Source organism: Aethalodelphis obliquidens, unplaced genomic scaffold (assembly GCF_003676395.1).
Source record: "Aethalodelphis obliquidens isolate GAN/ISIS:26980383/991018 unplaced genomic scaffold, ASM367639v1 scaffold26, whole genome shotgun sequence".
Classification (NCBI taxonomy): domain Eukaryota; kingdom Metazoa; phylum Chordata; class Mammalia; order Artiodactyla; family Delphinidae; genus Aethalodelphis; species Aethalodelphis obliquidens.
This window is the reverse complement of record NW_020837970.1, coordinates 14,924,261-14,947,961: the sequence shown is the minus strand read 5'-3', so window position 1 is coordinate 14,947,961 and position 23,701 is coordinate 14,924,261. Positions and strand designations below refer to the sequence as shown.

The following is a 23,701-nucleotide window of genomic DNA, read 5'->3' as shown; positions in this document are numbered from 1 at the left end:
AGGCTCTGGCTAGTTGTCCAACTAGGAAAAGGGATCCCGCTTTGCCTGCTGGGTCTATTCAGAGTTATGACTCGCCCATTGTTCGATGGGGGATCCTGTAGCCAAACAAATGAATAGTTAATTTAAAGTCAGGCAGCGAGGGCTTTTGGCTTTGGGTGGAAACTTAATTCCCAGATAATACATACATTATGTATAGACTGCCTACACCTGCCTCTGCGCTTGGCACTCAGGCCAGAGCCCCGCACAGGAAAGGCAGGGGAGGATGAGACATAGGATGGTGGTGAATGACCCAGTCTAGAACTCCCCGCTCACATCGCAGGGGTGAGGAATCTCCAGGCCATGGGAGTGAAATGTACAACTTGATGTGTCATCAGGGTGATACTGCCATGGTTACCTCTGCTGTCATTCAGAAGGTAATCTTTTTTGCAAGGCAGGGCATCTAAAGTTTTTAAGATTAAAGATCACTTGAAATGGTATTGCTACTTTGGAAAGTAGTTCGCAGTTTCTCATAAAGTTAAATGTATAGTTACCATAGAAGCCAACAATCCCATTCCTAGGTGTTTACCTAAGAGAAATAAGACACTTGTCCACACAAAGACTTGTACGTGAATGTTCCTAGCAACTTTATCAAACTGGAAACAACTCAGGTATCCTTCAAATGGATTAACAAACTGTGGTACATCCAGACAATAGAATTCTACTCGGTAATAAAAAGAACTGAACTCTTGAAATGTACAAAAATGCGAATGAATCTCAAAGGCATCATACTAAGTGGAAAAATCCAGATGGAAAAAGCTAGATGATTCCATTTATATGAAATTTAAGAAAAGACAAAACTATAACGACATAAAGAAAATCAGTGGTTGTCAAGGGTTGACGATGGTAGAAGGGAGGGACTGCAAAGGGACAGGAGGGAATTTTTGGAAGTGATGGAATTATTCTGTATCATGACTGTGGTGGTGGTTACGTGAGACTATACATTTGTCAAAATTCATTGACTTATACTTAAAATTAAAGAATTTTATCGTGTGTAAGTTATACCGCAATATAGCTAATTTTTTTAAAACGGTGACTTAAAGCTATCATGTTTATCTCTCAATTAAACCTGAAACTAGCGAAGTTTACTTAAGTTTGATCTTAGACTCATTTTCCAGGCAGGTCAATGGGCCTCAGAAAAATTCCTAAGGACTCACTTCTGAGCTGGTGGTGGGAAAGGCTGATACAGGCTTCTAAAGCCAGAAGTTATGTGATGTTTTCTGCTTCGGGAGCCCATGGGCTCAAAGCCCAGAAAGGAATTCAGGAGCACCCTTACAACGTGGAGCAGGATACAGACTACCTGGTAGGATTCGAGGGGATCCAGAAAGTTCTCCTTCAGATGGCCCCCACGTTGGTGCTAAACTTCTGATGCTTCCTCTGGATTGAGCATTGCCTTCCCCGAGCTTCCTACCCAGGAAAACACATTCTTGCCACCCGGACAATGACCATGAGTTTTCAGGCTTCTACCACCTTCTTAGAGCTTCCCAATAACCTTGGAAGGGGGCTGTTGTGAGCATCCTGATCTTGGGTGGCTGTGTGGTGGCTGCGGTGTGCGGCAGCTTGAAGCGAGATCTCAGTTCCCTGGCCAGGGATTGAACCCAGGCCATAGCGGTGAAAGCACTGAATCCTAACCATTAGACCACCAGGGGTTAGTGGAGCAGGACCCTGGCTCTTGTCTGCTTTGAAGAAAGACTTCATCAAAGAGATGAAAAGTAGCGAGGCAAGTAAAGGGTTTATTAGGAGAGAAGATAAGTTCAGAGAAAGCATGGGTGGGCTGAGATAGAGAGAGAGAGCCACGCTTTTGGGGTGGTTTAAATCACTTATATGGGGGCAGTTCTTCCAGGTTTCCTCTGGCCAGTCTGTCTTTGAGTCCATGTTTGGTCTGGCTCAGGGCCCTCCCCTCTGTGCGAGCACATCTTTTACTCAAGATGAATTCCAGCACGAGGGTCTCTAGGAGGTTAGCAGAACATATTATAGTCCAGTGCCCCCTCCCCTGAGGATCTTTTCTGTCCATGGGTAGCTTGAGGGGGTCTCCTTGACCTCAAGAATGAGAAATATGTGACCTCCCTATCTTTTATCTAAGCAGGGCTTAGCCCGTATTTGTTTTTCTCATTCCCATCATCTTGAAGTGTCCACAAGAGACAAAGTCCAGCTGCTTATCATGTTCCTGTTATTATCTTTATCTTCAAAGTGTAAACAGGAGGCTAGTTGTAAATGTCTAACCTGGGGCCCATCTATCTCCTACCTCAATCCCATTTTACAGGTAAAGAAACCCAGAGCAGAGAGCCTGGGTGGCTTTTCCCAGAGCACACAGCCCTGAGTCAACCTCAGTGGGGCCAGAGCCTATCTAAGGCTTATCTTTTCAAAGCCCTCTCTTTCTGCAGCATGGCTGTCCACTCACATGAATGACTTTTCTACTTTTTAAAGATCAGACCTATGAAGATGCCTCTGGGAAAAGCCTAGATTTTCTAACACTAACAGCTCTGGGTCTCTTGAATAGATGATTAATTTCAAAGTCCAGTCACACAGAGTTCAGGCTTAACAATTCTTAAATAGTTTTTAAAAGCAGATATTACTCCTTGCTCGCCATGGCCATGGAGAAACCTCCCTCAAGTCTGCATGGCCTGTCTGGTCAGGCAGCTTGTGTGGTGGTTTCTGAAGAGTACGGGCGCCAGAGGCAGGCTGCCCAGTTCATTGATGGCCACACCACTGACAGGAGAGGCTGTGGGATCTTGGGCGGGTGACTCAGCCTCTCTCTGCCTGAGTTTCCTCATCTGTAAGCAAGGCAAAATTTATTCCTACCCCTAAGGGCTATTGTGAGAATTAAATGAGGGCAGACACGTAAAGCACTGAGACCAGGGCCTAGCACATAGCAGCTGTACAATAAATGTTAGCTGTTAAGAGTGAAAGAAAAGGGGGGACTTCCCTGGTGATCCAGTGGTTAAGAATCCACCTTCCAATGCAGGGGACGCAGGTTTGATCCCTGGTCGGGGAACTAAGATGCCAGCATGCCGTGGGGCAACTAAGCCCGTGAGCCACAACTACAGAGCCTGCATGCTCTAGAGCCCACACACCACAGCTAGAGAGCCCACATGCTGCAACTACTGAACCCACACACTCTGGAGCCCGCGTGCCACAACTAGAGAGCCCGCGTGCTGCAACTAAGACCCGATGCAGCCAAATAAATTAATTAATTTTTTAATAAAAGTGAAAGAAAAGGACCCTGAATTCCTTTCTGGGCTTTGAACCCATGGACTCCCAAAGCAGAAAACACCATGTAAGTTCTGGTTTTAGAAGCTCACATCAGCCTTTTCCACCACAGGCTCAGGAGCAGGTGCTTAGAAATTCATTTGAAGCAGTAACTTTGAGGCCCACTGACCTTTTTTTAAAAATGAGTCTAAGATTAAACTTAAGTAAACCTCACTAATGTTCACGTAAGAGCTAAGGATGTGGCATCAGGGCAGTGGCAGGCCCTGGGACCCTGTTAGCAGCAGGTGGGAAGGAGAGAGGGCTAGCTGAGAACAATTCAGTGGGGGAGGCAGACTTCCAGACAAGGTTTATAACACATGTAGAAAAGAGTGATCTCTTCCAATAAGGCATGGGGAAAGAGCACAGAATCTCCTGTCTTAGGGCTTTTGTTGAAGCCTAAGGTAGTGAACCGTCCCCTTCTTCCCTGGCCTATCTGGCCAGAGAGGGAGCAGCTGTGACTGTACAGCACCTGGCCTCACTGACTGGCCCAGGGTGGGCACCTGCCTCAAGCTGAGCCAATCGTAATCCCTCCACGAGAACTTAGAATTGGGCCCAGGAGAGTCCAGGCTCATTCTGCTTAACTCCTGGGTGAAAGCGAGGTAACCTTGGAAGCTGTCAGCTGAGGCCATTTGCTGCCAATGCTCCCTAGGACACAGGGCAAGCCAGTTTCAGAGACAGAGGGAAGGATGGAACAGAAGCAGAGTTGGAGGGAGGTGGCTTTCGGGTTTCTCTAAGTCCAGGCCCTGGTTCTCATCTGTTCCCCAAGGGCCAGCTGCATCCTCGTACTTAGATTCCTTTAAAATCGCTTTTTGCCATTAACCTGGCCCCAGCTGTTTCTAGCAGTCACAACCACAAGACTCTTTTTTTTTTTTAATAAATTTATTTATTTATTTTTGGCTGCATTGCGTTTTCGTTGCTGCACACAGGCTTTCTCTAGTGGCAGTGAGCGGGGGCTACTCTTCGTGTGGTGCGCGGGCTTCTCATTGCAGTGGCTTCTCTTGTTGCGGAGCATGGGCTCTAGAGCAGGGCTCCGTAGTTGTGGCTCGTGGGTTCTAGAGCGCAGGCTCAGTAGTTGTGGCACGCAGGTTCAGTAGTTGTGGCTCGTGGGCTCTAGAGTGCAGGCTCAGTAGTTGTGGCGCATGGGCTTAGTTGCTCCACGGCATGTGGGATCTTCCTGAACCAGGGCTCGAACCCATGTCCCCTGCATTGGCAGGCGGATTCTTAACCACTGCGCCACCAGGGGAGCCCCCACAAGACTCTTAATGAAAGCAATTTGAGGCAAACACCTCTTTCTGTTTCTTTCCCCCAAGTGTGGTCACCCTCCAAGCTTCCTTAAGGATGACCTCAGCCTGGAGGAGGGTGTCCTACAGGCAACACCAGCTGATAGGGGAAGCCAGTCTCCATCTCCTTCTCTGGTCCCTCCCTCTTCCCCTAGGCCTATCCTCTCTTCTCTGAGGTCTGACCATGTGTAACCCCTGTTTCCCACAAGCAGAGGTCCCTAAATGAGGCCTTTCCTGACTGCCTTTCTCCCAGCATAACTGCCCCTTCCCGGTCCCGTTTCTTCTTTGTCTGCCTTCCTTAGTCCCAGCTTCTGAGTTCAGAGGGCTGTGTGTCATGCCTCCCAGGTGGTGGCTACAGCCTAACAGGGGACTTCAAAGCCTTCCAGAGAGATGATGGATATTAGCTGAACCTACTGTAATCATTTCATAATATACGTAAATCAAACCATGATGCCGTTTGCCTTAAACTCGTGCAGTGATGTATGACAGTTATTTCTCAACAAAACTGCGGGCGGGTGGGGGAAAGCCTTCCTGGGGCAGACCAGCGTGGGAAGATGTTTTGGGAAAAGAAAAATTTTCAAAAGTTCTTATGTAAACTTGATAGAAAGATGAGTGTTCGTCTCACCAGATTAGGAGTGAGGAGATTGGAGTCTAGCCCTGGCTTTGCTTCTAACTCACTGTGTGACTTCAGGCTTCAGTTTCCTCAGCAGCAGAATGGCAGAGTTGAATGAGATCAAAGGCTTTTGGGAGCCTTATAAGGAGGCCTTGGTCATCGCCTTGGAAACGGTAGGGGGCAAAGAGAGATGGTACCTGGGCCCCTGGTTCTCTTCACTCAGAGCGGCCCCACTTGTATCTGTTTTATACACGGAGCCTCCTTCTCAGATGTTACCTTATCCCAGGTTTCGGAAGAAGCAGATCTTGAGGCAGAAGTGTATGTGCTAACACTTTATGATGGAGTACGATGCTAGGGAAGCTGAGGTGAGAGAGAGAAAAGGAGGGAGAGGGCACAGAGGACTTTGCTGAGCTGGCTGCTATACACCTCCCCTAATGCTAAATCTTATGGGACCTTCTTTAATGAGGCTGTATGAAGCTTAGGACAGTCCACCCAGAAAGAGGAAGAGAAAGGAATTTATCTGCCAATCCCTGTCTCTTACTGGTCAAAGGTTCACCCCATGGAGTGTCTGACACTCCTGCACTCTCAGGCCAGAAATTTGGGGGATCGGGGGGTGCCATTGGCTTGTGCTGGTGAAACAAGCGGCAAGACCTGGAAGACAGGTGTAGCTGAGAGGATCTTAGGTGGACATTAAAAAGGAGCTCATACAGCTCTAGTTGGAAAAGAGTGAGAACTTCTGCTAAAATAAAAGTTGAGGGCTTCCCTGGTGGTGCAGTGGTTGAGAGTCCACCTGCCGATGCAGGGGACACGGGTTCGTGCCCCGGTCCGGGAAGATCCCACATGCCGCGGAGCGGCTGGGCCCGTGAGCCATGGCCGCTGAGCCTGCGCGTCCGGAGCCTGTGCTCCGCAACAGGAGAGGCCACAACAGTGAGAGGCCCACGTACCGGAAAAAAAATGAATAAATAAAAATAAATAAATAAAATAAAAGTTGAAACCACTGGTCTGTGTAATCCCAAAGGACCTTCCCAGCTGCAAAGTCCCTTGATGCTGTTCACTGAAATTGCAGCTGAGACCATTTGCCTTTCTGGTGGGCAGGAACCATGTCCCCAGAGAGTTGGAAGCCAGATTCCTGGAAATGTGTATTCCTCAGTGCCCAAGAGTTGGTGCCAACTTTGCTCTATCCCCCACCCCTGGCCCTGCTCCCCTCAATTTCCATGCAATTTGAGAGCTAACACAGATCGTATTTTTAAAGAGTTCTGATGGGACAGGAAAAAGGGGGGGCTGATAATCCCACCAGGCTGGGGGAGCTTTCATCTTGTTCATTCCGAAAGTCCCAGCCTCCCTGCCAGCCTGGACTCCCCTCCACTCAGGAGCAGCTGTTGGCTCCAGACAGGAGGCAGATTTGATGGTATTTAAGGGATTGGAGGATTAAGTGAGCCAGAGAGGCCCCCACTGCACAGCCTCATCCTCTAATGGCTGGAAGCCCACTCCTGGGTATTATTAAATCGATGATTACATCACAGGTATGGCATACCCCTACCTTTGGAGCCCAGCAGGCTTGCAAAGCCAGCAGAGAATGAGAGATTAGGGTCAGAGTGGGCAGCCTCAATCCTTCTTCTCTGGTGTATGCATAGATCAATCTGTAGATGGAAGATCAGACTCACCAAAATTAAATCTGGGATCCAGTCTGAGCATTGTCATTGGCTGACCTTGGGTACACTACTTCAGCTCAGGACATTGGCTTTCCCTGATGCAAAACAGGAACATCCCCTGCTTGCTGAAAGCAAACGTGCCCTTTAGTGGGGCTGGGGAGGGCATTGGGGGTGTGACCTGTGGGCTGCTGGAGCCCAGGATGATCCTGATGGAAAATGGTCCTGATGCAGGTGCCAGCCACAGTCAAGATGGGACATACGGGCTCTGATCCAAAGGAGAAGGAATAAACCCAATAAAATTCTCTCAAGTGAAAAGACAGGAAAGAAAATAGAATGGAAGTAGGCATAGCTCAAACCCCTCACATCATGGAGGGAAACCTCAGGTCCAAGGACAGACTGTTGTAAATAACAAACCCACCAGTGCCAGGCTCTGTGCTAAGCGCTTCACGTGCATTATTTCACTGAATCATCACAACCCCAATGCAGTAGATGCAACAAGCTTCTCCCTGTTACAGATGAGTAAAGTGAGGCTGAGAGGGGTTGAGCAATTTACCCAAGTGTCACAGCTAGTTAGCAACGGTATCAGGATTGAAATCCAGGCAGTCTGCCTTGCAGATTGTTCTCCGGCTTCTTCTTTTTTTTTTTTTTAATTGAAGTATAGATGATTTACAATGTTGTGTTAGTTTCTGGTGTACAGCAGAGTGATTCAGATATATATATATATATATATATATATATATATATATATATATATATATTCCTTTCCATTATGGTTTATTACAGGTTGCTTATTCTTTTATATTTTATATTCTTTTCCATTATGGTTAATACAGTTCCCTGTGCTATACAGTAGGACTGTGTTGTTTGTTCTCAGGCTTTGCCCATTGTTCTCTTCTCTCACAGGGAAGCTGTCTCCCCAGGTAGCCTCTAAGGTTCTAATTGTCATCTGTATTCCTGTGACTCCCAAGTCTGTCTGCCCAACTCCCAAGTCTGGCCTAAGTTTCAGATCCATGGGTCCATCAGCCTTCCTGACCCACCTCAAGCTTAATGTGTCCAAGGATGAATTCTCATTTAGCTCCAACCCGCTTCCCAAGGGGTACCTCCACCATCCACCCAGCTGCAGAAACTGGCCACTGCCTGAACTCTTCTCTCACCCCTGACATCCAAGGCACAGCCTTGGTACCTCCCACACAACTCTTGATGTCATCAATTCTCTCCTTTCCACTGTCACTGTAACCAGTCCAGGACCCTCACTAGAAGAACTGGGCCCCAGTCTCTAGTCCTGCCTCCTTTTATCCACCTCCCCGAACCCCCATGCTGTGGAGGGAAGGGTCTAAAATGCAAATATGTTGGTGCCACTCCCCTGCCCAACAGCCTTGAACTACTTCCCATTTGTTCTCTGGATAAAGGCTCTCCTCCTTTGCGCTGGTTCCTTCCCCAGGTCAACTCCTGTTGCTCTCCCTCCCTGCCCTCTGCTGCTCTCAGTGAACTTCTTTCTGTTCCTCCAAACATCAGGGTCTCTCTGGATGCCAAGCCCCCTGGCTGGCTGTCCCCTCTGACTGGAACACTCTTCCCCACTCCTCATGTGTTTGGTGGACTTCTGCTCAGACTTCATTGTCAGCTCAGAAGTCCAAAGTCACAGCTAGGATGTCCATTTGAAGCCCAGTCCCCCTAAACTGAATTCATGATTAATCTCTCCAAAACTTTATTCCCTTTCTTGTCCCCTCTGACCTCAATCCTGTGCTAACTGAACACTAATCAGCCAGAGTCAGGTGACTAAAACTGTTGTTGTTAACATCATTAATGTACTAAAATTGCTACTATAGATATCATCATTAACATACAAACCCAGGTTGTTTCTCCAGGGCAAGATGAGCTAACAGACCCCCCCAGCCGTGGACCACCTGGTTGGAGAATCATAACCAGAGATATCCGGACTCCTGAAACAACAATTAACAAATGTCACAAGACGATGATTAATCCCAGCCTCTTTGTTCTTCCCCTTAAAAAAACCCCCTAACTCAAAGACTAAATTGGAGTGGATCTGAGGCTTGTCTCCCACTCCCTTGCTTGGCACCCTGCAATAAACACTGTACTTTCCTTCACCAAGTGGACAAAAAAAAAAAAAGTTGTCCACCATCAAGCCATCAGCCACTGCAGCTGCCCCCACTGTGCACCCTGAGGGGAATTCAGGATGGAGAAAAACAGGATTCTGGCCCTAGATAGTTAAGATGCAGATCAAAGGTCAGTAAGCCCAGACTCTTGCATTTTCCCATACACTAAAATCATTAACTTGAGATGTCTGTTTTTCGTGATTAGCGGTAATCTTTTGACGTTCGACTACATTTTTTTTTTTTTCTCAGCAAAAACTCCTGTGTATCCTGGCTCCTCCCTTACCTCTTTGGAACAATTCCTCAAAGCTATCTGAGCTATCTGGCCTACAGTTCTCAGTAATGTCCCCGAATAAAACATAATTCTCAACTTTTAGGTTGTGCATTTTTTTTCAGCGGACAACCACAACTCATTGTCAGTAAATTGGCTTTGCTCCCCGTTTGCAAACGGAGTTCAGTTTCCTAAGGCCTCCTCCAGAAGCCTTGTCTGACCCCACCCCCTCCAAGTTTCCACCGTCGCAATACTCAGTACCTTCCCCAGCACACCACTTACCAATCCGCACCCCGAACACCCCATGTAAGCCTACTAGGGTAGGGCTCATCCATTCTCATATGGGATGGGGCACTGCTCAGGAGTTAATACATGTTTGAATGGAAGAGAAGGGAAGTAACTTTTACAAAACCACAGAGTCCAAGAAAGTGACAAAGCCGGAAATGGATTCTGCATCACCCTCCTCCCCAACCTGGAAAGCATTCGCTCTTCTTTGCGTCCTACCCTCCTATCCCACCGATTTTTGATTCCCAGCGTCAAGGGCCATAGAGTTGACATTTTAAGGAGTGCTATCTTCCATCTGAGGAAGGAAAGTGCATAACACAGTGGGGAAGGGCATTGAACCCGTCCCCCAAAGCCTTCCCGTCCCCAAGGACAAGGGAAATCCAGTCTCGTCTCCTCCCCAGGGGAGCATTTGGGTCGAATTAGTCTTTCCCCACGTCCCTAGCCCACCCTAGACTAATATCTAATATGCGGGTCTCGGGCAGCCTAGGCAAAGCTTCCCGCCACCGGCCACGCAGGGGACCCCAGCAGATCCCAGCTCCATTAGGCTACACGTTGTGCCCTCCTGCATCGGTCCCCACCCACTGCCTGGGACGCCACAGTCATCGGGCCCCTCCTTCCCCGCGCGGAGCCGGCCCCGCCTCCCGCGCTCCCGCGGCGCGTCTCTTGTCCCGCCCCCCGCCGGCCCCTCCTCTGGCCCGCGCCTCTGGGGCCGAGCGCTCTCCCGCCGGTCCGGACCGGCGCTGGATGTTTGCTTTCGCGGCAGTCAGGCCAGCCAAGCCCGTTTCCAGCTCGGGGCAGCGGGGCGGAGGGCCCGGCCGGCGGGGCAGCCATGGAGGCGGCGGCACGGAGGCGGCAGCACCCGGGAGCGGCGGGTGGCCCGGGCGCGCAGCCGGGCGCCTCCTTCCTGCAGGCCAGGTGGGCGCGCGTCGGCGGGCGGAGCTGAACCACAGCCCCGCCACGTGACGGGGAGGGCGGGGGACCGGGGCCACGGAGCCCGGGTGGGTAGTCCACGCGCTATCCCTGCAGCTGCTTCTCGCTCACTCCCCTGAGCCCCGCCTCCGCGCTCCTTTCTCTTCCTGGGGGAACCCCGTGCCCAGGGAGGCTCAGCGGCGGGGTTCAACTGCCCAGCGGCCCGGCCGGCTCTACGACAGTCGCTAAGCTGGGGTCCAGGAAACTCGGGATGGGGACGTCGGCGGCGGGCCCAGAGGACATCTCTGCTCACTAGGGACCCCAACGCGCCTGCAAGCCCCGGGCGCCAACCCGAGTTCTCGGGGTGTCTCTAAACTTGACTTGGGTTCTGATATTAACAGGAGACTCACTCCTTGCCCCGAGGAACCAAAGAATGTGGGAATGTAAATGGAACAGACAGCGAAATGTGGAAGCTCCCCTCCAGAGAAAGAATTAGGAAGGGCTTTTTCCACATGCTTGCTGTTCCCTTCTCTCAGTAAGGGGAAGTTATTGGTTTATGTAGCTGAGACCAGGTGCTTGGGGCAGAGGAAAAGGTACAGAAGCCACCTTTTAATCTTTCCCTCCACTCTACTTTCATACCATTTTACAAATTATAGACATTCATTGCACATAGTAGGCATTCATTAAGCATCTCTGTTGTGTCCAGCGCTGTGCCAGGCACTAAAGCGGTGGGTAAGGTGAAGCTAGGAGGGTCCCACAGTCCGGTAGGGTGGGCCTGGGAGGAACAGTCCAGGGGCTGAGAGGTCATCTTGGAGGGCTGCCTGGAGGAAGTGGAGCTTGAGCTGCATCTCAAAGAACTCAGTAGGTGACAGGGGAAGAAAGGCTGTTTCAACCAGGGGGAAGCTTGGGAAAGGCAAGGAGTGCAGTGGTGCTGGAGCTTTCTTTGTGTACAGTGGCAGGAGGATGCAGACGGATTGTGAAGGGCCTTGAATGGCAGCAGAGCTGGGACCAGAGTGAGAGCCTTGAGTGCAAAAATTAAGGAGATGCTCTTGGGGCACTAGTGTTCAAAAACCTTCCATGGCTCCCCTATGCCTACTTAAATGTTGGGCCCTGTGTGCCTCACTTGCCTCACCCTAGTTCCTGCCCTAAATGTCAGGTTAAGGATGCAGCTTTTGTTCTGTGGGGCACGGGGGAGCCATGGAAGGTTTTTGAGCACTAGTGTGCTCAGTTTTAGGAAGTTTGTGGTATGATTTGGGATGAAGTCTGAGAAGAAGTCTGAGAGACTTGGGTGAGAGTAGCTCTTTTTCATGCTACTAAGGACATCTCTGTTCCGGATCACCTATAAGTTGGGAGTCTTTGACTGCCTTGAACTGTGGTAGTACAATTAGAACAGCGTGTGAGTAGTGGATATGGTCACCACTTTATCTCATATGCAGGGTTTCCCCATACAGCATCTTACTCAGTCTTTTTGTATTTTGTATATGTGGAAACTGAGGTCTAAGGAGGTTTACATCATTTGCCGGCAAGAACCAGGGCCTAAACCCAGGGCTTCTGTTTTCTGTTCTTACTACTCCACTCTGGCTATTCCTCTTTACTCCTGCATGAGCTCCCCACCATCCAGGTTGCTCGTGGGGATGGCATGAGAGGCTGGCTGTCTTCCAGGGTGTCTCTGCCCCCCCTCATTGGGTGCCTGTAGGCCGGTTCTCAATATCATTGTTGCACAAGACAGTAGGCAGAATCATCCTGTCTGACTCCTAGGATGCTTGGATTTCCTCTGCTACATTCATGCTTTGCTTACATACCTCTAATGACAAGGTGCTCACTACCTTTCAAGGGACTCTATTCCAGTTTCCACCTGCTCTGTTGACAGTTTTTTGTATTGTAATCAAAGTAATACATGCCCATGATTAAATACAACTGCACAGACAGGCTTAGAGTAAAAAGCACTGGCCCTTTTTCCACCTCTCCCTAGTACCAGAGACAACCATGTTAGCTTCTTTTAACTGTTTCTACCAGAATTAAATTCATATTTCTAAATAATAATAACAAATACTACGTACATACCACTTTCTGTGGGCCAGGCCCTGCTCTTAAGTTTTTGCATTTAAAAAAAAGAAAAAGTTTTTGCATAATTTAATTCAGCCACAACTCTTGACGTAAGATCTAGTATTATCCCCCATTTTACAGATGAGAACATTGAGGCCCAGGAGGTAACTTGCTCAAGATTTGGTTAGTGGTAGAGCTGGGATATGAACCCAGGCAATCTCCAAAGTCCACACTCAAAAGCTATGCTCAGGGCTTCCCCGGTGGTGCAGTGGTTAAGAATCCGCCTGCCAATGCAGGGGACACGGGTTCAATCCCTGGTCTAGGAAGATCCCACATGCCGCGGAGCAATAAGCCTGTGTGCCACAACTACTGAGCCTGCACTGTAGAGCTCGTGAGCCACAACTACTGAAGTCCGCATGCCTAGAGCTCGTGCTCTGCAACAAGAGAAGCCACTGCAATGAGAAGCCCGCACACCACAATGAAGAGTAGCCCCCGCTCACTGCAACTAGAGAAAGCCCACAAGCAGCAACAAAGACCCAACACAGCCAAAACTAAATAAATAAATTTATTTAAAAAAAAAAAAAGCTATGCTCAACTGCTATTTCTTGGTTTATCAGTTGCCTCTAAGCTAATGTTTACCCACTAATTTCCTGTTATTATTTGGTTCACTTATGCCGCTCCTGTCTTCACAAGATGGTTTTGTATCACCATTTTTAGTTTTGCTCTTTGTTACCTTTGTAGCCTTAAGGAATATGTATATACCATTATTTCTTTTACAGTTAACTGTAAAGCAATATCTTTTTTTTCCCCAAAGTTTACCTATTTATTTATTTATTAAAGTATAGTTGATTTCCAATAAGGGCAGTATCTCTTGATTCCTTTTTAAAAGAATATTAGTCTCCTACCCTAATCTCTAGCATTCTTTACCGTTTCCCCAACTCCTGTCATCTATAGTTTTACTTTCAAGTTGTCAAGGTTCACAGTAGTATTTACCTGCTGTTTTTTAACCATAATTGCCTTCCATGTTTTGTCTGTGGATTGATTCTGAACTTTGGAAATCAGTATACAATGTTTTTATTAGTTAAGCCATGTAAATATTGTTCCCTACAGAGTCCAGTAAGTTTAACAGTTACATTTGCTTTCTTATATTGCTTTTGTTTTTCCTGGAGTTTCTAATTGCCTTTCCCTTTTTTCTCTTATTTTTTGCCTTCATTTTCTCATTTTTTGTTCAAACTTGTCATCATGTCAGGTATTTCCCCATCGTGTATATAGAACCAAAATCAGTCCCTCTATAGTCCCCATTCGTAGGTCCCTGCTTGACTCCACCGTGCCTGAGGCTGCTGACCGCTTTGAATATTTCATCTATATGTTATGTGCTTTATGGCAGGGGTCCCCAATACCCGGTGCCAGTCCACAGCCTGTTAGGAACTGGGCTGCACAGCAGGAGGTGAGCAAGTGAGCAATCGTTCATCTGCCACTCCCCATCCCTCCCCATCACCACCTGAACCATCCCCCTTATTGCTCGCATTACTGCCTGAACCATCCCCCATCTCCTCCCCCCGCACCGCCGCCCCCCCCCACCCCCGTCCATGGAAAAATTGTCTTCCACAAAACTGGTCCCTGGTGCCAGAAAGGTTGGGGACTGCTGCTGTATGGTATGCGCTCCCCAACTGTCGTGGTATCAGTTTTCCCAGATGGTAGACTTGTAAAGCCGTGGAGGAGGTTAAAGGCCATCCTTGTCTTGGGTTACCTGCCATTGTGCTTTCACTGTTGTTCTCAGCAGGAGTTTCTGATGATTGAGGCCTAGAGCTGGCATGGCTGGAGGCTAGGTGTGTGAAGTCTGTGAAGTCAGAAAGTTGGGTTAGGTTTGAGGATGCTCATCCCCAAGAGAGGGGCTGGGGGAGAGGATGCCTTCACCCTTCATGATCTGCCCCCTGTGCTCAGAGTCCCAACAGGAGAAAACCAGTCAGATGCTCACGAATCTTGATTCCCAAGTTAGGTGTCTGCCCTGCACCTGCCCTTTTTCTTCCTGCTCTGCTCAGCCAGGCTGGACTCCTGATGGGGGTCCCCCTTGACTGAGTGCCTCCTGAGGTGGAAGAGGAAATAGTCCCTGAGCCCCTAGTGTGTGCTTCGTATCCACAGCTTCCAGAGACCCACACTTAAGTGCTTCCCAGGCTTTCAAAACGCCTTTATTTCCTGTACCAAACATCCTGCTCTGTGCCCAGTTTGAAGGTTTCCAGAATAAAACACTGAGGACTGTCATTCTCCTTCCCCATCCAAGTTCTTCAGGCCCGGAGGTTGCCACCATCTGCTTTTTGAGGCCTTTCCCTGATGGTCACAAAGGGGAAGGGGCACTGTGGGGCCTCTATACCAGTCACTTGTCTCAGACAATGACTGAATGTCTGCCCCCGTCCGAAGGCCCAGCAGCCCCTCCTCTTCCTTCCACCAATAAGCCAGGCATCTGAGCTCCCTTCAGCACCTTTCTCACTTCCACCTCCAGGCCTTTGATCCTGCTCTCCTGCTGCTTTTCTGCCTACTGGAATCCACCCATCCGTGCTTCCAGGCTCCCTTTCTTCCTGCAGGTGTTGCATACTGCTTCAGGCTACACCGATCCCTCTCTATCTTGATCTCCTGATATGCCACAAAGCTTATAATAATCAGCAACAAAATAGCAAGCTACTTAGAGCACAGGTCTTGAATCCTTAGAGACCCAGGTTTGAATTCTCTGCCTTTCAGGACTCCTGGATTACGAGTGACAGAAAGCCAGTGTGAACTACAGCACCCTTAGCAAAAGGGAATGTATTGGCTCTTGTGGCCAAACCATTGCCTTGGGAACGCCTGGAACTGGGAATGTGAACCCTCTCAGGCCTTCTTCTCCTCTTTCCCTGCTCCTCTCTGCAGGGCTGCTTCATTCTCACCTGGCTGTCCCTTGAGGCTGGAACCTTGGCCACAGGCAGCCCCGCGCTCTCATCTTTAGCGTCCCAGCACCAGAAAGGAAGATGCTCTTTTCAACTCTGGTTAGAAAAGTCCCACTGCTCCGGCCTGGGTCACTGGCCCTCCCTGTGGCTCAGGATACATCATCTCTCACCAGAAGAAGGAGGGAGTAGGAAGGCTGACAAAAGGAATAGTTGATGCAGCTCCTTTTTTTTTTTTTTTTACATATGTCCACTCTTTTTTATTCTTTTCCTTATGATGCAGCTTCTTATTAGCGGGGGTAACCTTGGTTAAGCCTCAGTATCCCTATCTGTAAAATGGGAGGGTAACAGCCTCCTGTTATGGCTGTGGGGATTAGATGAGATGGTGCTGGTGAAGCTCCTAGCACAGCACACAGTCGGCACTCAGTAAGTGGTGGGCACTGAGCAGAGGGGACAGGAAGACTCAGTTGACCTAGGAAAGGCCCACTCCACCTGCCTTGCCTGCCGCTAGAGGATGATGAGATCCTCCAAGAGCTTGCCTCTCTGTGTCTGGGTTGCTCTAGCAGCCCAGTGTGGACCATACTTGGAATTGGCTAAAAAGGATCCCAGAAAGTTATGGAAGCACTAGCAGTGTTGACAGAGTAAAATCTTCATGGTGCCTCTAAGCTATTGTTTGCCACTAAAACGAATGAGTAACTGGTAACGGAGATTGTTTTATATCAGCCAGTAATCACTGAGCATAAATCAGGTACTGAGCTGAAAACTCTGGAGAATATGGACTCACATCACACAGCTCCTGGTCTTGGCACTAATGGGGCAGTACAACCTCAGTCGTGTTAGGAGGAGTGAGCTGCTTGTCACTGGAAGTATGCAAGTAGTGGCAGGGACACTGTAAAGAGGATTTGTACTCTGATGGGGAGGTTGGTGAGTTGAGAGAACCTTAAAATCACCCTTCTTCTTGAGGGTCTAGATACGAGCAAAACTCCAGCCCTGTGATGTCGTGGCCTGAGTGGGAGTTAGGGATGATGCACTCCCTGTAGTGGGCTTTGGGAAAAGCTTCATCAGGGAAGCCTTCTTGGAGGAGGTGGCACATGCACTGGCCCTTTAGCTTCAGCTCATTTGTGAAGAGCAGATGGCTGACTGCTCTGCAGGAGAGACAGGCATCCAAAGTTGTGTCATCAGATGGTTCTCCTCTTCTTGCCACGTCTCTCACATCACCTTGTCCCTGCTGCCTTCCTTCTTAGGTTTCACTGTGGATTGGTGAGAAGAAGGACACCTGCAGCCCCTTTCCTACCTCCTCATGGTTCAGAAACCAAGGGAAAGGGAGATCCCCTGTTCATCTCAGTGTATAGTCTGTAAGGCACATCTCACCAGAGGGCTCTGATTGATCCAGCTCAGGTCACATGCCCATTCCATGGACCAATCACTGTGGATACAATGATGGTTTAGAGGTTAAAAATATAAGCTCTGGAATCTAATCATTTAGGTTCAGATATTTAGCTATGTAACTTTGGGCAAGTTGCTTAACATCTTGGGCCTCAGTTTTTTCACTTGTGTAATGGGGGTAATATTCTAACCTCAGATGGTTTCTGTGAGAATTAAGAGAGTTAAATGAGATGGTACGTGCAAAGAGCTATAGTAGTGCCTGGAATATAGAAAGTGTTCAATAAAGGTTAGCTGTCATCATCCATCACCATGTTTCATGCTTTTCAGCCACATTTGTATCCTTTGCCCCATCTGATTTCCCCATCATCCTATAGGTAAGAAAACCCAACAGTTATTATACCCTTTGGGCATTTTCCTGCCTGAATCATAGAGGAGCAAAGGTCAGGGCAGATGGAGTCTACTCCCAGGATACCTCCCCATGGACCACAGTATTTCCAGCAAAACCTTTTCCTAGAACTTAATCATGTGTGTTTCCTCCTGCTCTCAAATCTCTGTGGCTCATCTTCATGGGGAAGCTTCCCATGGGAGGAGAGATGAGCTGACCCCTTTTGTCTGCCCCTTTCCCAGGCACAGCTCCGTCAAGGCTGATGAGGCTGCCAGCACAGCTCCCTTCCACCTTGATCTCTGGTTCTACTTCACCCTGCAGAACTGGATTCTAGACTTTGGCCGCCCCATTGCCATGGTGAGTGTGAAGCTGTGGACAGAGCCCTGACCAGCAGTGAGGAGACAGGGTGACTTCAATTGTCAGAGTGACCTCAGACAAGTCATTGCCTCTACCAGTACACTGTGAGAATAGGTCTGGATGCTTTCATGTCCTTTAGTTCTACGACTGTGACCAGTGCGGCAGCTGCCAGCAAGCGGGGGATCCGGGGGGGCCTGACTAGTCATACTGCGCCCCCCCCATATCTCACACCCAGGTTTAACCAAAGCACCAATTCAGACAGTGGGGTATGAGAAAGGATCCCACCTGCTTTCCCCACAGCCTTGGGATAGTATTGTTTTTCTGGAGGTGAAGAGTATAGGCCGAATTTGCCTATCATGTATGACTTGAGCCTTGGGTAATTTTTAGTGTCATCTGGTGAAACTGTCCCCTTCCCTCCAAGGCTACTTCATGCATCAGTGTCCAGTGGGAGCCTCTACGGAGATTAATACTGGAAGAGCACCAAATCCCCTCACTGGTCACGAATAAGATAGACAGACAGACAGACAGGTAACAGAAGGTGAAAAAAATTGAGTGAGTTCCCACCAAGAACTAAGGTGTTAATTTTTGCATGTGGGTGGTAAAAATAACAATATCCAGCACTGAAACTGACACCTCATACATGCTAGTGCTAATGCAAATTAGCAAAGGCCTTTGGGAAAGCAGTTTGTCAAGGCGATAACTAGTACCTAGAATAGTGCCTAGCAAGATACGTGCTCAGTATACTTGTACTGAATGAATAATAACAGCTAGAAATAGCGGTTAACATACATGGAGCGCTTGCTCTGTTCTAAGCTCTTCATGTGTTTACACTTATTTAGTTCTCCCACCAATGCTATCATTAATCTCAATTTTATAGATGAGAAGAGTCGAGGATAGAGAGGGCAAATAACCGGCTCAGGGTCACCCAGCCAGCAAGTGGAGGAGCCAGCACCTGCCTCCAGTCACTCTGGCCCCAGAGCCCACCCCCTTCCATCATGATTTTATCCAGAACCCTAATATGTTCATCCCTCCCAACTCAGTACGACCCCTGCCGAGCATCTGCCCTGAAGATGTAATCAGCAAGAAGACAGCCTCTGTACCAAAGGTGTTCATTGCAGTGTTGTTATAATAGCCAAAACTTGGAAGGGACTTGAGTGTCCGGCAGTAGGGACTGGGTAAATCAGCTTTGCTGTACACAGGCTAGAGGATGCTACCTGGGCATTAGACAGGAATTACGAATACTCTAGAGCAACCTGGAACGTTTAAGGAGAAAAAACATGCCTAAGTGTCATGCATATTGACTGCCTGCCAATTAGTAACGGCCCTAACAGTCTTGTATACATGGGATCAAAGACTTGAAGGGGATGAAGAAAAGCTTCCTGGCAATGGTGTCGGGGAGGAGGTATGGTGGCTTTCTGTAGGCTTGCCATAAGGTTTACATGTTTTTTAAATGTAGGTGAAAGTAAAAGGACTGAGCCAGGAGTCAGGGCACCCAGTCAGGTTCATAAGTGACTTTGGGCAAGTCAGTGTCATCTGGGCTTTGGTTCTCTCATCTGTAAGAAGACTGGTTGGACTAGCTGCTCTGAGCCCCCGTGCAGCATGAAGGTTCCACATACTGGGGGACAAAGGAGCCGCCCATCAAACTGGTGTTACAGGGAGAGGGGAGATGAGGCCAGGGGCAGGCTCATGGCTCTTCTCATTCATTAGGACTCAGCCTCATCTGGTCTAATAGGGGTCTCCTGCAGGGCAAATCACTTCCCCCATCCTGCTCAGAGTTGCTGTGGCCACTATAACCCTAAGTGGGCTTATCAGGAATATACATTTGAAAAACTCGTGTATACACTGGAGCTTTTCAAATGTACCCATGACAGTCCCAAATTTGTAATAACTACAAAATAAAACCTTTTACAAGTTATAAAAGTAATATGTCATAGTTATAACAAGTCAGTTCATACCCAGGGGTATAAAGAAGTGTGAGACTTTCCGTTTCCAGTTCCACCCCTGACAGTTTGAGGCTCATCCTTCCACTCCTTTCTCTACTCATGCAAACATATGTATACATCCTTTCTTTTTTTCTCTAACCAAAATGAGATTTTACTTTATACTTTATTTTACAACTTGCTTGTTTCACTTTAGAATATATCATGGATATCTCCCTGTCAGTACATATGAGGTGTCATTTCTGTTAATGGCTGCTTAACCTATAGAAAAGATGTACTGTAGTGTATTCAAGTAGTCAGCCTATTTCTGGTATTTTGCTATCAAAGAGTATTTCAGCCAACATATATATCTTGCTATAGGTAAAGATACAGAGATACCTGCACCCAGCAAGTAAGAAAGAGAAAGAGATTGAGAGTCTTACATCCTGAGAGTTTTATTTCTGAAGGGTGAATTTTTGATAGAAATTTATGGTCATTACACGTGTCCTCAATCAACAGATAGTGGGCGTACGGTGTGGCAGGGCGGAGGTTGTGAAGTGTTTTGACCTCGAATAGGGGTTTTCCCACTGACACCAACAAGGCTGGGACTCACAGCATAGAGCAGTAGGAGGAACAAGGGCATTCTAGACAGAGGAACAGCCCTGGCCTGCCTGCCTTTCTCAGGGAAGGTAGAAAAGGAAGAATTGAATCTTTGTAGAACTCACTTATTTTCTCCTTTGTTTCATAAGGTATAGTTTCGACCTGATTTGGAAGTGGTCCATCTGCTCAGTGGACAGAGTGTTTTTCCATACCTGGGTGGCTAGGAGATCTTGTCATCATCCTAGGACCTGGAGTGCCAGATCCTTAAGGGTCCATGTAGATCACCTGGGCCACATTTCGTGTTACAGATGGGGGAACTGAGGCCTGAAGAGGGGAAGAACTTGCCCAGGGTCACCCAGAACGTTGGTGCACAACTGAGTCCCAAAGGAGCCTCCAACTCTCAGGCCGGTACCCAGGGACCTTTATTTAATACCCACAGGGAGAGGGACACAGGGGCAGGCCCTCGATTTGTGTCTACTGTGTGCTTACCTTCTCTGGGACTCAGTTTGTCTGTCTGAAAACACCTTGACTTCAGTGCGGCTGAGAGGATCCCAAGAGATCACAGAAAGAATGAAGTGTGTGCAGAAGAGGTTCTGAGGGTCTCATGGGGCTGTGCCTAGTAAAAATCATTCCTCCCCTTGCTCCCCAGCTGGTGTTTCCTCTCGAGTGGTTTCCGCTTAACAAGCCCAGCGTGGGGGACTACTTCCACATGGCCTACAACATCATCACGCCCTTTCTTCTGCTCAAGGTACAGTCCAAGGCTCCCTGCCCTCCCTTCCCACCCTCATGTCTTCCTCCACCTGGCAGGGAGCTGGTGCCAAGCCCCGAGAGTGCCCTGAATCAGACTGTCCCCTGCCTAACTCCGGGGGACGAAGGCTGTGATAGAGGGACCTGTCAAGCCCCAGGAGAGGCAGGACTGCCTGTGGCCAGGAGGGATGGAGAAGGCCTCCCCAAGGAGGGGCGTTTGATTTCGGCCTCCGCCTGGTGTGCTTGGGGTTGAGCTGGGAGAGACCTTCAGGCAGGAGCACCTGAAGACAAGGCCGTGCTAGAGGAGCCATAATACATCTGGGGAGGCTGAGGTGGAAGGAGTGGCTGGATCGCCCAGGGCGAGGTCAGGGACCAGTTGGGAAGGCAGGTGAGGGCCAGGTGGCAGGAAGGGCAGCAAAGGAGGGTGAACTCTCTCCTCTGGCCTGGAGATCCCTGACTTTGAGGTACCACTGGGAACACAGAGCTATCTCCTAGATAGCTGCGGGAGATAGATATCTGGGTGATGGCTATCTCCAAGGTAGCTCTCGGCAGTGCTGGCTTTGCATTGTGCCACATAAGGGCCCTTAAAACTATTGCTGTTTACTGTCCCCATCATTTTGTTTTTAGAGAGACATTTCAGATCTCCAAAAAATAGGGAAGGTGTAATCTCAGAATTCAGAGGGTCTTTAGCGAAAGAATTTAGTTTCAGAAGCACCTGCCGCATCCCTGTCGTTTCCATTTCTGTTTGCTTGGATTGCTCAGTTGCTCGGAAACAGGAGGGTCTCCTCAACAGGCCAGCCCAGTGACCCAGGAGCAGAACTGGGGTGGTGGGAGGGCAGGACCTGGAGCCTGGATGCCTGTGTCATCTCCAGCACAGCCCGTGGGTGTGTGTGACCTTGGGCAGAGCTGGCCCTGCTGAGTGTGTTTCCTCTCCAGCACAAGAGGGTGCTGATCCCTGGCCCCTGCTGGGTTCACAGGGATCTTCTGAGACTCTGGAGGCTGGACTGGCCCCACTAAAGGGACCCACCAATTTGAGAGTGACGTTCCAGCTGGTGGCATCCATCCCACTCTGGGTGTGAGGGAGGGAAGCAGAGGGCGGCTCCTATCATGGTGGAGGCGGGGGTCATGCTGTCGGGCCTCCCTCTGACCTCAGCTCATCGAGCGGTCCCCACGCACCCTGCCGCGCTCCATGATCTATGTCAGCATCATCACCTTCATCATGGGCGCCAGCATCCACCTGGTGGGTGACTCTGTAAACCACCGCCTGATCTTCAGCGGCTACCAGAACCACCTGTCAGTCCGCGAGAACCCCATCATCAAGAATCTCAAGCCGGAGACGCTGGTGAGCCTCCACACCGGCAGTGCGATCCGTCCTGGGGCCCAAAGAGGCTGCCCGACCTATCACTGTGCCCTAGATGAGGGCAGCACCGCCCCCCCCCGCCCCCGCCAAGCTAGGATGCTCCTGTGTTGCTAGGAAGTGGCACGTAGGCTCCCACCAGGGCCCCCTCCTCCGGGTAGGGAGGGACTGAGGGCAGCTGGGGGAGGCCTGGCCATTGGAGGGAGGGGGGCCGCCGGGTTGCGTGGGGCCCGCACCCTCCCTGAAGCCCCTCCCACTCTGCCCCTGACTCGCCTCTGCCGCCCCCAGATCGACTCCTTTGAGCTGCTCTACTACTACGACGAGTACCTGGGCCACTCCATGTGGTGAGTAATGGGGCCCGTGGCCCCAGCCAGCTCTGCCGCCGGCCTTGGTGACACTGAACAAGGGCCTGGGGTCTCCAGGTGTCGAGCGCAGCGGCTGGAATGGCGTGCTCTTCCCGGCGGGAGCGCTGTCACTCAGCTCTGGCTCCCGCCGCGCCGCCTTCCGCTCCCGCCAGCGCGCGGTGCCCGCGGCGGCCACTAGAGGGCAGCGAGTGGCTGTCCTCCCTGGGCCGAGGCTGCAGCGCTGATAAACATTCTCCCCCACTCTGGGGATGGGGATGGGGACCCCGCCGGGTCGGGCTGCGGTCTTGGGCATGGAGGCGGGGAGGAAGATGAGCAGGTCCGGCTGGACTGGGGCGGGGGTGGGGCGGAGGCAGGGTGCTGTCTGTGCCCCCGCTCCTCCTAACTCCCAGGGGAGCGCCTCCCTCCCACCCCTTCACCCACAGTGGAGGAAACCTCACGAATGCGGGCTCAGCCACAGGAGATGCAGGGCCCAAGCTGGGGGCAGTCATCTGTTCCAGGCCCACACCTTACACAGGATAAGCTGGGGCCGGTGGGAGGGGGTTTGGCCCTGGGTTGACAGCTAGTGACGGAGCCAGCCCTGGGCCTGGGTGGCTCCACTCCCGAGCGAGGTGGGCTTACTCTTGTCGCACTTGCCCTACGCTGTGTTTCTAGGTTCTGTCTGGGGACCTGGAAGGTCAGGGGCTTCCTGGACAGGCAGGCCTCTTGCCAGTTCTCCCTGGCCTGTGCCAGAAGACCCTTCCGGGGGGAGGCTGGGGACGGGAGGAGGAGAGAGGAAGGGAGGCTGGAGAAACGAAGGAGCAGGAGAGGACTGGGCACATGAGGGGCAGGAGGGAAAGTGGGGAAGGAGACAAGGTGGCGCGCGGGAAGAGAAGGGGGGTGTGATGGTACAGGTGCGTGGGGAGAGCAGCCTGTGTGTGGAGAGGAGAGAGGGCGGTACCTTTGGGGTGAGATGGTGTGTGTGTGGAAAGGGGGTGAGGCTGTGGGCTGAGTGTGGGTGAAGGGGCTTCACAGAGCTCCTTGGAGTCCTCTGGCAGGTGCTGTCCCCCCCACCTTATTTTAAACTGGGACCTCGGGCCTCTCCCTCCTCGACCCTGCTGGGTACACCCCTTTCCAGGGCAGTGAGGGGCTGGGACTGCTGGTATTTGGGTGCGTACACGAGGCAGATACACACACACACACACACACACACACACACACACACACACACACACACACACA

General features: G+C 50.1%; 1 protein-coding gene across 10 annotated transcripts in view; it reads left to right on the top strand.

Annotated features, from left to right (window-relative positions):
- The first annotated feature begins 10,175 nt into the window (after positions 1-10,175).
- The window catches only part of CLN6 (CLN6 transmembrane ER protein), a 31,308-nt gene continuing 17,782 nt past the window's right edge, over positions 10,176-23,701 (top strand). For 3 of the 10 annotated variants that reach the window (XR_003436419.1, XM_027123435.1, XM_027123434.1), the window contains exons 1-7: positions 10,176-10,412; positions 15,354-15,469; positions 17,381-17,495; positions 20,323-20,418; positions 20,664-20,762; positions 21,915-22,103; positions 22,407-22,462. Coding sequence is in view for 9 of the 10 variants with exons in the window: in XM_027123435.1 (XP_026979236.1) it covers positions 10,242-10,412; positions 15,354-15,469; positions 17,381-17,495; positions 20,323-20,418; positions 20,664-20,762; positions 21,915-22,103; positions 22,407-22,462 (842 nt within the window). In the remaining variant the exon portion in view is untranslated. The remainder of the gene's footprint in view (positions 10,413-15,353; positions 15,470-17,380; positions 17,496-20,322; positions 20,419-20,663; positions 20,763-21,914; positions 22,104-22,406; positions 22,463-23,701) is intronic. The other 7 variants (XM_027123442.1, XM_027123441.1, XM_027123440.1 and 4 more) reach the window with 5 other exon arrangements.